A 15628-nucleotide genomic window follows, 5' to 3' on the forward strand; every position below is an offset into this window, starting at 1 on the left:
CAGTATAATCATTCTAATTAATAAATATCATCTAATAACCGTATTAATACATTAATAATTTTACAATTTACAATTCATGTGTCATGATAGCTTAACGAAGATTTCTTACACACAATTGTAACATATTACATGTATCATTTATTTGTTATATTTAAAAATATTATGAATCTAAACATATTTATATAGAATTCAAAACCTTGGAAATTTACAAAGCTATATATAAATTATATAATTTTTATACTGCAAAAAAAGTTGTTTTTGATACATTCTTACAAAGTAAAATTGTTAAAAATAAAATTATAAGAAATTTTCACTAGGATAAATTTTATATATTATATACCATTAATTTTTACTGTTGTTCATGAATTTTAAATCAAGTTTTGAGTCAAAATTTTTAACTTAAATTGATTTGTCTCTATGTACACAATATATACATTTTTAACTAATATTTCATTATAAAATTTATTTACTTAATCATAAAATAACAAAAATTATTTCTCTGGGTAAACTTCTGTCTTTCATTTAAGAAAGCTTAGAATTCCTTTGCTTCAAGGACAGCAAAGATTTAAACTTATTACTTTGTAATAAGTTATATGAGCCATATGTACAAAATTTATGTGATACAAATGGAATGTAGAATGCTCTGAAGAGGGAATGTGACCTGTAATATAAATGATAATAGATTATATTAGATATGAAAAAATACTTCTAAATTACAGTTATCAGATATTGAATATATGAATAAAATTCTTAAACTTACTTTGATACATCTAGGAATTTAGAAGATTTTACAATAGTAAAATGATCACTTAGCCGAGAATAATTCGGTTCTAAAGTTGTTTCAGTTCCTATATCCAGATCTAATAGAAAATGGCACTTATCTAAATTAAACTAAAAGAGAAAGAGAAGTATTAATGAAAGCAATTGATGTAACTATAAAATTTAATAACTTGTAATATTTTGTTATAAATAAATACTTACATAACGTGATGATTCCTCTTTATTCATATCATTAAAGTGTGCTTGAATTACACTTGTTGCATTTTCATGATCTAAAAAAGGTTGTGGTAATTGTCCTTTAAATTCAGATTTCAAATATTGTAATTTCCAACTAAAAACAATTCAACATTGTATATAAGAATAATATAGTTGTATTAAATTAATGCAAAATATATCAGTGTTTTATATAATATGTACAAGAATTAGAAAAGAATATATTCTTTAATTAATTCAGAGCTAATGTTTTGCACTTACTTATTAGAAGGAAAGAAAAAACTGCTAGGAAAACGATGCCACTCTTTTCCAATACAAAAATTTATGTTAACATCATTGGGTACCTCGCCTTCTGTTCCAAGCTTATTAGCTTCAAACATAATTTCCATAGGAGCATAATATCCTAATATAATAAATAAATAAATAAATTCCATATGCTAAGTAGCATAAACTATATAAGTTATTTGTTATTTAAATAAAAAGTTTTTATAATACATAATATTATAAAATATATATGATATAGAACCTTTATATATTGCCAATGATCTTGAAAATCCCAAGAGGCCACATATTAATATCGCCAAAACGGTAATGTGTGTAGTAAACTGTAAATAATGGCAACTGATATGCGACGAATTGAATTTCGTTCTAAGATAAAAGTATAACTTTTGTACAACATCCACTGCTATAGCGCCTGCCAAACAAATCATAGGATATACTGGAAACAAGAACCGTTCCTCCTGTTGACACATTCATCTTGTCAATTTCTTTGTTTTATATTTTATAAATCAATTTGTAATATTAAATAATAGAATAGGAGCACACACATTTGAACAATTTAAATATTGCAAACAAAAAATTTTTAACAATGCAGAATGTAGAAATGTATTGTTTAAATATGTGTATCTATTCTTTTCATAATAATATAAGATCAATATTATTTTTTATACATACTTTGTGCGGCTGAAGGAAGAACACAAAAATCCATAGATATAAAGGTGCTAATGAATACCAATATGAAAGACATAAACGATCTCTTGGACGTGCCGGCATGATTAACCATACTAAAAACTATAATTGAGTAATTAAAATATTGCCAAAATATATCGCACTTATATAAGATGTTGCAACTATCGCATTTCTTTTTTCATTGGTAAACAATTTAAATAAAATTTGAGAGATGCAAACAATTAATGTTCTGCTTATTCGATTGTCAACTGTAAATAAATTTGACTTAGTGCTAAGATATTAATAATAAGAAAGTTTTGTACAATGTTTTCATGTCATCAAATCTTTCAGATTAAAAGAAAATATTAATTAAAATTCGTTGAAGAAAATTTGTAGTTTATAAAAAGTGCAACTTTCAAGGTATTTTATATATAAAAAATAAATTATAAAAATTCTTACTAAACCCAAAGGTGCAAATAATGCACCGATAAAGACGAAGTTGAAATTCAGGAATCCATTGATGATATAATAACTGAATGGTTCAGTGCCATAAAGATTGGGTCCATGATTAGTGAAGACATTGTATAATATAATGTTTAATGGTGCGGCGACAAATTTGCCAAAATATAAGGAATCCACCCATACCATTGGTATTCCAATTACAACAGCGGATATAATAACCCACTTTATAAATTTGTCCCATTCTCGCCTGTGTATTAACATCTCAATAGCAATAGGCAATCTAGAAAGTAAGATAAAGGAAAATTTTCACTCTCATGATATGCAATTATGTTATCATTACATATATCATTTATATTAATATATAAATTACCCAAGCAATGCAGCAAATGGCCATCCAAGTAACGAAGAAATGGCAGTAGCAAAAATAGCCAGTTCATACTGGCGAGCGTACCAAGCTGCTATAGCAACAGTACTTACATACCTGTTATGATATATTTCGTTAAAGAAATATTAATATAATATAGGTAAATTATAAATTATGTATATATGTGCATATGTGTGTGTGTTTTGCACCTAATACTTACATTGAAAAAGATGATGGTAAAAATGCAGCACTGGAAATATACATCCCAGAACTAAGAATAAGAAATACTAATGTAAGCCTTGCTATATGAACTCCAAATTCGCGACAGACATTTCTGTAAAATATAGGAGATTACAAGTTGTAGAGCAAAACTAAGATTTATATCAATTATGATATTATATTATATCATGTATAGAGATTTAGTTTTATAAGAAAAACATACTTGTAAAAATATACTTCAGATAATGCACAACCCATTGATAGAAAACATCGTATAAAGTAGAAAACTAGTACAGGATTTGGTTCCAATAAGTAATGATAAACTTTTGCTGGTACCATATGAATTAATAAGTACATATATGAACGTAAGGCATATTCAGGACTATATTCCCATGTTTGCTGGCCTGTTCCATAGAGCAAGTAATGACTCTAAGACAATTCAGAAGATAATATAGATGCTGTATTGCATAAAAATATGATGTGAAAAATTAAAGAATAAAATTTATGGTACAAATTTATACTCCATTCATAACAATATTCTCTAACAATGTTTTTTTAAAGAATTAATTGCATCTCTGATATTTTGATTAAAATAGAAATCAATTCCAGATGCAACAAATGTGTGTAGCTTTGAAAAATTATTATTTTTTAGTCTAAATATTCATAATATTAAATTAGTTTATGAATTTACCGGTTCCCAGTAATTGTACGTTTCATCACAGTCCGTTATGTGACTCCATATAGCAGAACAAAATCTTGCCGATAGTAGCAATTTGAAAGCTGTATCGTAACCAGGATAAACAAGTCCCATATCGGAAGATTCTTCTGGCCTGAAATATACTTATTTGAATTTTTCTGCTTTATATTTCTCTTATATTTTCTCTTATAATTATTATTCATGTGATTTGTAGGCAGGATTTTATTTTATAACTGAGACTGCAAAATTATAATTATTTAAAAAAATAATGTGATGAGAACATGATTTATTTTTCTGAGTTATTTGCAATAATTAATTGTCTACAATAATTAAAATCCAGAATGTATAAGACTTTTCTTTCACTATTTAAAAATTTATAAATTCATGTATCTTGAATTATCGAAATTAAAAAATTGAAGACCAAATATAATGTAAAATTAAATATAAAAAATTAACACAAGAATTATGTGAATATCATGAATGTGAGTTGCTTTTTAAACATGCATATTTGTTGTTGTCCAATATTTCCCATGTGTCACATTAAAAGGTTAACTCGATATGTGAGTCAACCTTTTAAATATTTCACGCACCAGAAATGTTTAAGAAACTGTCTAAAGAAAGGAAAAAAAGGAAAGGGAGAGAGAACATATTTTTTATATACTTCGAAAATCTCCTTCCATTGATCTTTTTTAATTCTTTCTTCGATAAAACGAGCTGCCGCTGACGTTGACTAGGCGCCATGATCTTTTCGAGAACCTTATCTATACTATTCGTTTTCTCAGTCTTCTCTCTGCTATTATCTACTGAGAACATATCGTTATAATATATATTTATCAATGTTAAAAATCAATACAAATAGAGTAGCGTAATTAAATCTTTTATTAAATATTTTTGGAAAATTGCAAACAAATTTTTTTCAACAACGATACGCAGAGAAAAAGAGAGAAAGAGAAATGATTATGGAAAGAGTTCTCTGTTTTTTTTTCATGTCTATTTAAATTTAAAATATATATTTTATCATGTTCATAATTAAAGATTATTTCATATTATTTTAAAATTTTATTTCATATTTAATAAATTACATGAGAAAGCGTTTGTTATTTCCATAGTGACAGATATGTAAAAATGGAGATTGATCCAAAATTTACGTTTGTGCCATTGAATGAGAAAATTTATATCGGAATTAACGATAGAAAAACGCAAGAATATCTTTGTAAATGGTATTAATATTAATTTATTAATTTCATAATATGGTTTATTTTATACGTAAACATTTAATTTTGTAGATTAATGAGTAGATTAGTCTCTCAATAAAAGTAATAATTATTTTCAAATGTATTAAAAATTATCTCTTATAATTATTGTTTTATCTTATAGGGGTTTAAAAGGAAATTTTGTCATTCAAAATTTTTCTTTCAACGAATCATTTCAACAGTATCATAAATATCAGCTGGCTGATGTAAGTTTATATTTTGTTTCAATAAACAAAAATAATTTCTTTAATATGATAATAATATGAGAGAGATGTTGAATTATTTTAATAAAAAAAATCAAAATCAAATTTTCCTTCAATACAGTATTAAAACAAAGGATAGAATGTATATTAAAATTAATTTTTTTATTGTCTATAAATAATACAAATTAAATTTTATTAATTAAATTTTATTAAATTTTATTAATTCTATAAGAAGAAAAAAGAATAATATAATTATACAGTGATATATAAACATAATTTACAATCTTTATTGAAATTTATAAATTTGTAGGCGTTTTTTAAAGACGATTCTGTTGCAAAAGCATTATTATCTAAACAAGGCAATGCCTGGATAAAGCAAGGTATCACATATTTGCAATATTTAACTATTTATTATATCTTTTTTTATAAATCCATTTGATCAAGCGAAAAGAGATTTCTGCTGTTAGGTATACGAGCGTCGAGCGTAGAGATAAAACAAGTGCCATGTTCTGTCTTGAGTATGTCTTTCTTTAATAAATTGAAGGATCCAGATAATGGGATAGTGCATGATTCAGGAACGATTTGTAAAAGATATGATATGCAAGTAGAGGATTTTTTGGTGTCTGATAATTTACGTGGTGTAAGATATTTTTATTTAGAAATAAATTGTATTATATTTCGAGTTATTTAACGAAAATTTAAAATCAAAATTATAGGAATTTTATCGGAATGTTTACATTATTTTAACAACTCCGAGACATTTATGATATTTTTTATGTATAAATTATTCTTATTTAGATGCTTTTAGATGAGAAATCGGAAGAATATAACTTGTATTCAGAAGAGGAAAGAAATGAATTTATGTTTCGAATTTTTCAAATGCTCGTTCTTGGCGGAATATTATGTCAATATGAGGATACGTTAGAGCCATATCTAGATGTCACTAAAAATATCTATAAGGATCTTATAAGGTTATCAGAATATTTATATTAAAGTTTTTCAATGAAATATAGAATGATGAAAAATTTAAAACTGTTTCTTCTAGGGTGCAAAAACAAAATACCTCAAATGACTTATTTGTGAATACTTTAGTATTAGAAGTAGTTGCTAAAGATAGCAAAGGCCAAGATTACTTCCCATCTGATTCCAATAAAAAACAAAATATTGCATTTCTACTGGTAGATGCTAATTCTCGCGAAATTACATCCTTTGTGCATCAGTATGGCGGGTATTGTCCTGTGGACTGAATCCGATTATATATATATATATATATATATATATATATATATATATATATATATTATAAATATCATACTTATTATTTCTGCATATCTGTGTATATTTCCTTAATTTATATCAGTCAGATAGTATATAATAATATTAGTATATTTACATAGTATAATCTTATAATTTATATAAAATAATTTGACAATTAATATCAATACTAATTATATTTCATACAAGATAATTTATTCAATTATAAGCTATGAACTTAATTATACTTATCCTTATCTATATTTTTTTAGCATATAATCTAATTTATATATAAACACAATGTTCTTATTGCTTATCTATATTTTTTTAGCATATAATCTAATTTATATATAAACACAATGTTCTTATTGCGTTGTTATGTATGTAGAAAAAATTATTTGATTAGAATGCGATATGTTGTAATTTGCGATATGTATATAATTTATATACATAAATTATGCATACATAAGCCATTCAATTCATTGCAAAAATTATAAAAAAATAAATTACTATTAACTGTATTTAATTTATATTACACACCAATATCATTAGGAGGAATTATACTCAAATTAAACATAAATATAACTGAAACATTTTCTGTGTAAATTTCTTTGTGTTGTGCGTATAATACTTATATATATTCACTCTTTATTATGATATTTATAGAAGTTTATATAAGATATGTAAATTTATGTATGTATGTGTATATAAATAAATAAATAAATAAATACATGAACAAATATATCTTTTTTTGCAATTTATAAAGATCAAAATATCACCTATTTTTTTTAGCCATGTATCGAATTTAAATATACATTGAATCACAAAAGAAAAAGAATATTTTATAAAATATATCTCTTTTTACATTTATAAAAACTTTTAACATTTATAAAAAAACACTTTCTATAAATTAGTTATGATAAATGTAAAATTAATAGATGTATTTTACATATATATCTCTTTTGTATTCTTATATCACATACAAAATGCTGTGTATATTTAATAACTTCAAAATGCTTATCAGTATTTTGCTCAAATCTGTATTAATAATCAATTATTATAAATAAATATTATGATAAATTTTGGATAATTATGCAAAAGTATTTATTTACGAGAATCTTATAATGTGTATAATACGATATATTTTGTATGATATGTACGATATATTTTGCATTAAAGATCAAAATATTGCTTGATATTGCTTTTATAGTCATTCAAGATCAAAATATATGATATTGCTTTTATAGTCATTCACAGATATGAAAACTCTTTCAAGAATGATATGTGCCACTTAATACTTTCTCGATAATTCATTTCGCTAAATTCGTCAATACGTATAATAAATACTTTAATACCAGTCTAATATAGACAACTCTGATACAGACTCTGTATAGCATAAAAAATATTAAATCACACAGCATTTTTACTTAAAATTAAATAACATTTTGCGCACTATACAATTAAAATTGTCACTTGCTTTGATTTGTGTTTTGATGTTGTGTTTCTATGTACAATATTTAACATTTAGTTCTTTATTCTTTACAATAGCAGTATTTGCGCAAATGAAACAGTGAGTTTTCCACACATTTCGCTTGAGATCCATACATATTAATTCTGCTAACATCAGAGATCTAATAATGCAAATTATAATATGTATTCATTGCAAAATAAATTTTTTTGTTAGTTATGAATTGATTCATTTACTTACTTTAACATGGAAAGTATTTTCCGCGAGATTATGAGTAATGCTGATTTCAAATAGCGCATCACCCGGCACTGTTCTCACCTTTAATTGATAAATATCCATTGCAACTTGGGTTTTGGCACTAAAATCACCTATGAATCCGTCTTGATCTCCAGATTTTCGAAAATCTAATAAACCTGTAAAATGTTATAAAGATATTAGCTTTTTTTATGATACATGTATAACAATATGTATTCTCCTATATGTTATACCTTTGGTAGGTATGAGTTTAGCGGCCCATAAGATCTTATCCAAATGTAATATCGCGCATATGTCGTGATGATCTACAGTGTAATCATTAAGGAATTGGACAAAATAACTGGCAGCAGCGACAACATTTGTATCGTCGATCGAGATTTCTTTCCATCCAAGACATGCACACCAATGTGGTTCTATAAATGCATCTGCGCACGTTCTATTCAGCGGCACCTAAAGAACATTATATTAATTTAATTTATCTTTTATTTTTACATATATTTGATCATATAAAAATTATAAACCCATAAGTTCTAATATATTATTGTAGTAATATATTTATTTGACAATTAACAGTTTAAAAAGATCAAAAAATTTGTTCTATTTATTGTAAAAAGTGAAAGAAACATCTTTGTGAAGCTGAAGTATTAATAAATAATTTATAACTTTTATATTTATTTATAATCTCAAGAAATAATGAAAGAGTAGTAAGAAATGAGAAGTAGGAAATAGTGAGAAGTAGGAAATAGTGGGAAGTAGGAAATAGTGGGAAGTAGGAAATAGTGGGAAGTAGAAAATAATGGGAAGTAATAGGAAGTAGAGGGGGGGGGGGGTTCTTGACGTATTATTCATTAGGCTGATGGCAGAGAACTAGATGTCTGTCGTAGTCGTGGACGTAAAGTAAGGCAGAGAAAAACGTATGTCGCCATTGTGATAATGCCCTTGTACGACATACGTTTTTCTCTGTCTTACTTTACGTCCACGATTACGACAGACGTAAGCGCTCACGTCTAGTTCTCTGCCATCAGCCTTAGTACGATGTGGATCTCGCGTTATTGCAGATACGTGACGATTTTAGGTAAATTCATTTTCCTACAATTCGCGCAAATAAGAATTATCTATCCGCTTATCGTCATGCTCGTTTTATTTCATAAGAATTCTCATCAATATCATATCATTTGATTATCTACAAGAGTGTATGAATCATTCAATTTTATATTGTATTATCTACAAGAGTGTATGAATCATTCAATTTCCTATTGTAATGGACAGGTGTGCTGCGGAAGTTAGAAAAGATAGCAGAAGTTCTAGTTATTGATAAAGGAATGTCGTTCTTTTTGCAATTTCTGCATTATATATTACTTTCTCATCGAAATATTGAAAAATACAAGAAAAGTTCATTACATTAGTTTATTAGACATTATTTAATATTATTCCACTTCTTGTTTTTACTTTTAATAATATATAAATATGCAAGCAATATATTGAAATTGTAAAAAAACCTTAGAAACTTTAAGTATTTTATTTGAATTTAATTACAACACAAAAGTTAAAGTATATTAACGCGAATAATAAATTACGAAACATTAAATTTTCAATTTTAATTTTACAGTTATATACATAGAATATATACAGATATATATGTATGTAAATATAATTATATTATTATATTAACTTACCTTATCAAATAAGCTGATAGCTCTTTGACGATAATCCACATTTTTTGGCATATTAAAAGTAAGTATGCTTTCCAATGTCTTGTGTACATCAAATGGTGATGTTAAGTATTGTGTATTGTATACAAAGTTTGCATATGCTTGTGGATGGGCTTGCTTGAACCATGATGGAAAAATGAAAGAGAAAAACGGTAATCTTTCCTCTTGCTTACCTTGGAGAGTATTACGAATGTCTGCAAATCTGCAAAATAAAAATAACACAATTGTTCATATGCATATTAAATAACCTATACATGTATATAAATTGTGCAGTCAGTAAAAGGTATAAAAAACGCATAATGCTATTATATATTATATATACATATAATATATATACATATATTCAGACCTGTGTCCATGGTCGCTCATCAAAATCAAAACAGTATTGTTTAAATGCCCGAAATTGTGAAGGTCTTTCACCCAAGAATATACATCGTTATCCACTACTCCAATATCATTATAAGAGTCATGAGAAAGTTCGCCATGAAATCCAAATACGAATTTTGGTTGCTTTTTATATGTATTAAATATCGTTTTTATATAATTCATCATTACCTATATAAAAATAATTAAATCAACAATTAACTTCTTGGATCCTTTATGTTCTTAATAAAAATCCACATAACGTTTTATGCATATACAAACCATATGACGTGGGATGCCAGCTATACAGAATTTGTTATATGTTTTGAAATACGGAGAAGCTGCTAAATAATACGTGCGCATATAATGATGAGTCGGTTGTTCGTCGAATCCTTTCAAGCGATATGTGAATGTTCCAATATGCGGTACATCTTCCATAAAACCTGTTATATATCCGTGTTCCTTATATTTATTCCATATCATGGGATACACGTTGACGTAATTCGCTTTGTGACCCATTCGTTTTCGTGTTTCTGGTAATTCAAGTTCGATCTTGCCAGTTAAAATTGGAATAAGCGCTTGTGGTGTACCATCTCCTACGATGTTATATCCTTCTAACACGAGAGCATCCAATTGTTGTTTTATGAAATGATAAGTTCTCGGTAGTTTACGAATGAAGGTATTTCGCGATAGTGAATCGAAGCCGAACATAAGAACGTTCAATTTCACTCCTGTGTCCGGCACAGTATCCCAATTGTGTTGTTGCTCGACATATGGATCGTATTTTACTCCGGCGAGTACACTACGCCATCTAAACATATTCATTATTAAACATATTCATTATTAATGATATAATGGTAAGAACATTTGTAAAAATATAAGCATAAACAAATTAACTAACACATCTCCATTATTTGATTTGCATTTAACATCTGCAAAATCGCTGTCTCTCAAAATGTAGAAATCACCAGCTTGTATACCATCTAATAATTTTACATTGTAATCATCTGTTCTGATAATTTCTAAAAAGAAAATAACAAACATTACACATTATCTAGAATACTGAGCCTAATTCTATTTTAATTGAAATAATATATCTCTATTAGTACTATAATCACACATGTAATATAAAGAATATTTTATTTATATTAAAGATATAATTTTTTTTACTCACCGCTGAATATGCATGTTACTTGTCCATATTTTCTCCTTGCTTTATTAGTAATAACAAGTCTTGAACCTTCCACTGTGACCCAATCTTCAGGTCCACACGATAAAGGCGGTACATCATATATGAATTTCATTATTTCAGGACTAGAGATATTCAATTGAGGTAATTTGCATGCAACACCTTCTCTGCACAAATATATTAAATAAATAATAAATACCCGCAAATAATATGACAACTGTGAGTAAAATACACAAGCTATCATGTGCTGCAATTATATACTATTATTCAGTATACTATTATTAATTATATCATACAGTATATACTATTATTAATTATTGAACTATGACAAAAAATGACTCTTATAAAAAATTTAATTATTACTTCATTTCTTGAAAAACAAATTGTATACATACCTTGCATAAGACTGTTCTGACTCTTTAATTATTTGAGATATGTGTATTCTGTAATTAAACAAAATCACAAAATGAAAAATATATTTTGATATCAAAATACGAACATAGATAAAATATTAAAAGATTACTTACAATTTATCTAAATTTGTAAGGTCAGGTTCATTAAATCCTAATTCTGTTCTTATTACTTGAACAACACAAAATAACAGCGCTATAGATAGTGCTGCTATTATGCAACGACGAAAATGGCATGCTGTGACTCTCATATTTATTCAATTCAATATAAAGAATTTCTGTAAAATATAAAATGTCATGAGTTTAAGATTAATTTTCAACATTTAATTAGAAATAAATAAGCATATTTTATTTTTTCTTTCTCTTTCACTTTCAGAATATATACAGAATGTACATTAACTCTCTATTGAATTTTATTGCACTTACTCTTAAAATATTCATATTTTTTAAATAAATGTCAAAATTTAAAATATTCAAAATACATTAGTAAATTATTGATTTTGCTGATGTGCCTTGTTCAAGCAATATTATGCAACAGCAGATAAATAGAAAAATGTTTCAATTTAAACTGACGCTTTAAATGCTGCATAAAAGCATTGCTTGTTATTTGCTATGAGATATATCAATTGTCTCGATGATATGGATGATAGTATGATGTATTGTTTGGACTTTACGTATATTATATTTATCATAGATGCAAATAAAGTAGCTAAGAGTGCTATCTTTCTCTGCTCTGGTAATTGCCATATCAATTTTAATATTGTTACTTATCCTATTCAATCTTAAAATATTATATGTATATATATATATATATATATATATATATATATAAAGATATCTATTTTTAATAATTTTAACATTATATCAATATAACAGTCTACAATATATACATATTCTTTTTTAATTAAATATATATTGTAATAATATATTTTAAAATACATATCATTCACTAATTTTCAGGATTAAATTTCTTTAAAAATAATTAATTTTGCAACATATACAATTTTATCATATATAAAAATAAACAGAGAGCATATTGATAACATAATAGATTATATGAAATATAATTTAATTGTAAAATCATTATACACTTAGAACTGATCAAATAATGATAGTGATACATAATGATTATAAGAAATTATCTCGCTATGTACAAATATTGTGCTTATCTATAATCAAACATCTTGATATTTGAAAAATGACTCCTGTTAATTCTTGACTTCCTGTTAATATTATCATCCCAGATAGCAAATTGACGTCTTGTACAATGACGTCATTAAAATGTTATTAAGATGTCATTTGACGTCACTCTGCTACCTGGGACATTTGTACAGTGGATTTTGTTAAGAAGAATTCAAATAAAATTTATATATAAAATAGATATTTATAGATAATATATTTTTAGATGTTATCTATATAATGTTTTTGATGAGAAAATTTCTTGAATATTTTTGTATTAAAATTCAAATTTTATATCTAATATAATCTTAGAGAGTTTCTATAAAGATTGAATATAAATATAATATTAGCAACATGAAAGAATTTATGCCAATACATCATACATCATTTGCGTGTACAGATATTCAAGCAATCACACAACAATAATTTCTAAAATTGAATGAAAAAAGACCAGGAGTCTTTAATTAAAATATTAAAATATTATAATTAATATATGAAAATGAATTTTGATATCAGATATATTTGTTATTTTGCATTAACACATAGATACATAATAATTGCTGTAAATAGGCACACACATGTACAATATATAAAGTGAAAAAGTATTACCTTTACATTATCACTTATGATAAAGCGATTAGTGCGAATACACAATGCTTAATTAATATTTGATATGCAACATGTTGACAAATGCATTCATATAGAAATAATTTATACGTCATATTTATATTACGTTAATAATTAGAAAATATATCTCAACAAATGCACGACGAAACATCGAAGATGATTCAAGACCAGTCACACGAATTACTGCCTGTAAAGATGCTTAGACAAGTGGTGTAGGAATTCGTTCGCAAATTATAACACTACATCACGCACAAAAATGGGAATAAATAGATTGAGCAATCCGTTTCAAGAAGCACTCATAAACGAGACGCTTCTAAGCGTTGGAGAAAAGTTCGACATCGACACACGTCGCGATGCGTTTGATCCTCACGACAAGATGTTCCTTTGCATCGAATGTCCATCGAAAGTCAAAATCACCTCATTTCGATCCATGTAGCGATAATAAACTATCATAAACGTTCGCACTTCGTACATGCACGCCCGCGTGAAATATCGTCGCACGCGCCTCACGTGAAAGGCGAGAAACAACGAAGTTGAAAGTCGAATGTCCACGAATGTCGGAGGTCGGAGGATCGACCAATGACGTCACACGTGAAATTTGAGCATCACATTTATTATAAAAAATATTTAAAAATCTCTCTCTCTTCTCCTCTCCTTTCTTTTAAGATTATTTCATTTGAAGACGTCGATCGGAAAATTTCAAGGGATTTCTGAGAATTTTTCGGACAATACAATATATAAGCATACATATTTACGTGTGTAAAATTTCGAAGGTGCGAATAATGCAAATTAAAATGGTTATTTTCTGTAACAGAGAGAAATGTGATTTATAATTTGTGATTATAATTTAGTGCTAAAGTGTTATTGACAACATACAGAATTTAATAATTCTTGTAATTTTAATGATTTACTTATAAACCTTCTTGTAATTTTAATGACTTACTTATAAACCACAATTCGAGATGCGACTCTTTAAATATTTCCATAAACTGACGTATAGTCTTATGTGGTATGAATAAATCAGCTGATCGCTTACGAAGCGCTCGTGTCTTGTGTCAGTACGTAACATATCACTGTCAACGTAAAACTTTACGTGTATTATATACAGCGTGTCCCACCTAGAAGTGGCTACTCCCTTTTATCTTTTAAATTAAAAGAGATAGATCACAACAAATATATATGAAATTAAATGGCTTGAACTGAACTTTATTATGAGTATAGTGATTGATTACAAAATTTAACTGTATTGAAAAACGGAGAGATATGCATAATTTTTTTATAATAATGGAGATATTTTGATATAATAAAAGTTGTAGCGCTGTTTGAAACGAATATAACGATGTATGATTTAATGTAAATATTTTACATATTATACGACATTTTCCGGCTTGAAATATCGCGGGCGACGTGCACCATTTCATTTTCGGTTCTGCGATATAGCCAACTTCTGACTCGTGCATTGGAGATTGACGTGTGTCATTTAATCATGATACTCAGTCAGAAGTTGGCTACAACTTTTATTATATCAAAATATCTACATTATTATAAAAAAAATTATGTATATCTCTCCGTTTTTCAATATAGGTAAATTTTGTAATCAATCACTATACTCACAACAAAGTTCAGTTCAAGCCATTTAATTTCATATATATTTATTATGGTCTATCTCTTTTAGTTTAAAAGATAAAAGGGGATAGCCACTTCTAGGTGGGACACGCTGTATATATTGTACTACTCACTCAATCGATCCGTCACGTTGAAAGTTCACATGTTATTCAGCGAAATAATTGTCTTATATAAAATTGTCTTATATAATGTTTTTATATATAAAATGCATTACCCAGGTAGCACATATTCATTTCAAAAACGTTTCATAAATGTTTTTTTCAAACGTTTCATAACCGACTCTTAAAAACGTTTTTAATTAGTTAAAATGTCCACTTGAAGAACGTTAAGAAATATGATAAGAAATATTTAAATATTTTTTATTTCTTTTCTGATAAAAAATGTTTAAAACACATTTAAAATACGT

At 26.6% G+C, this 15628-nt stretch overlaps 3 protein-coding genes across 4 annotated transcripts; 1 reads left to right on the plus strand and 2 right to left on the minus strand.

Annotated features, from left to right (window-relative positions):
* Window positions 1–483: 483 nt before the first annotated feature.
* LOC105256117 (alpha-1,2-mannosyltransferase ALG9) lies at window positions 484–4428 on the minus strand. The gene is made up of 12 exons (XM_011265792.3): window positions 4345–4428; window positions 3678–3816; window positions 3210–3415; window positions 2988–3101; window positions 2774–2884; window positions 2401–2683; window positions 1948–2064; window positions 1520–1733; window positions 1255–1396; window positions 982–1111; window positions 761–891; window positions 484–661 (listed from the first exon to the last, which is right to left on the minus strand). Exons 1-12 carry the CDS (start codon window positions 4422–4424, stop codon window positions 523–525), a joined length of 1806 nt encoding a protein of 601 aa, XP_011264094.1. The 5' UTR covers window positions 4425–4428; the 3' UTR covers window positions 484–522.
* Window positions 4429–4787: 359 nt separating this feature from the next.
* LOC105256838 (uncharacterized protein C11orf70 homolog) lies at window positions 4788–6386 on the plus strand. Its single transcript, XM_025413767.1, has 6 exons — window positions 4788–4903; window positions 5061–5142; window positions 5450–5519; window positions 5607–5779; window positions 5938–6110; window positions 6185–6386. The coding sequence occupies exons 1-6, from the start codon at window positions 4809–4811 to the stop codon at window positions 6384–6386; spliced, it is 795 nt and encodes a 264-aa protein (XP_025269552.1). The 5' UTR covers window positions 4788–4808.
* Window positions 6387–7500: 1114 nt separating this feature from the next.
* Window positions 7501–14700, minus strand: LOC105256104. 2 transcript variants are annotated; one of them, XM_020029182.2, is made up of 12 exons: window positions 14540–14700; window positions 13579–14401; window positions 11908–12068; window positions 11776–11823; window positions 11366–11547; window positions 11093–11213; window positions 10474–11002; window positions 10178–10383; window positions 9793–10030; window positions 8350–8566; window positions 8102–8274; window positions 7501–8024 (listed from the first exon to the last, which is right to left on the minus strand). In XM_020029182.2, exons 3-12 carry the CDS (start codon window positions 12039–12041, stop codon window positions 7926–7928), a joined length of 1947 nt encoding a protein of 648 aa, XP_019884741.1. In that variant the 5' UTR covers window positions 12042–12068; window positions 13579–14401; window positions 14540–14700; the 3' UTR covers window positions 7501–7925. The 2 variants fall into 2 exon arrangements, with proteins under 2 accessions (XP_019884741.1, XP_011264082.1); XM_011265780.3 differs by lacking the exons at window positions 13579–14401; window positions 14540–14700 and having other exon boundaries at window positions 11366–11542; window positions 11908–11989.
* Window positions 14701–15628: the final 928 nt, after the last annotated feature.

Source organism: Camponotus floridanus, unplaced genomic scaffold, assembly GCF_003227725.1.
Source record: "Camponotus floridanus strain SB8 unplaced genomic scaffold, Cflo_v7.5 scaffold7, whole genome shotgun sequence".
Classification (NCBI taxonomy): Eukaryota; Metazoa; Arthropoda; class Insecta; order Hymenoptera; family Formicidae; genus Camponotus; species Camponotus floridanus.

Coding starts and splice junctions, on each gene's coding strand:
- LOC105256117 (XM_011265792.3), bottom strand. CDS start 4,424: ATGGCGCCTAGTCAACGTCAGCGGCAGCTCGTTTTATCGAAGAAAGAA. Junction 3,102..3,209: donor TCTGAAGTATATTTTTACAA/GTATGTTTTTCT, acceptor TATATTTTACAG/AAATGTCTGTCGCGAATTTG. Junction 2,065..2,400: donor TATTTGCACCTTTGGGTTTA/GTAAGAATTTTT, acceptor ACTCAATTATAG/TTTTTAGTATGGTTAATCAT.
- LOC105256838 (XM_025413767.1), top strand. CDS start 4,809: ATGGAGATTGATCCAAAATTTACGTTTGTGCCATTGAATGAGAAAATT. Junction 5,520..5,606: donor CAATGCCTGGATAAAGCAAG/GTATCACATATT, acceptor TTCTGCTGTTAG/GTATACGAGCGTCGAGCGTA. Junction 6,111..6,184: donor ATCTATAAGGATCTTATAAG/GTTATCAGAATA, acceptor TGTTTCTTCTAG/GGTGCAAAAACAAAATACCT.
- LOC105256104 (XM_020029182.2), bottom strand. CDS start 12,041: ATGAGAGTCACAGCATGCCATTTTCGTCGTTGCATAATAGCAGCACTA. Junction 11,214..11,365: donor AGTAACATGCATATTCAGCG/GTGAGTAAAAAA, acceptor TTTTCTTTTTAG/AAATTATCAGAACAGATGAT. Junction 8,275..8,349: donor TAAACTCATACCTACCAAAG/GTATAACATATA, acceptor AACATTTTACAG/GTTTATTAGATTTTCGAAAA.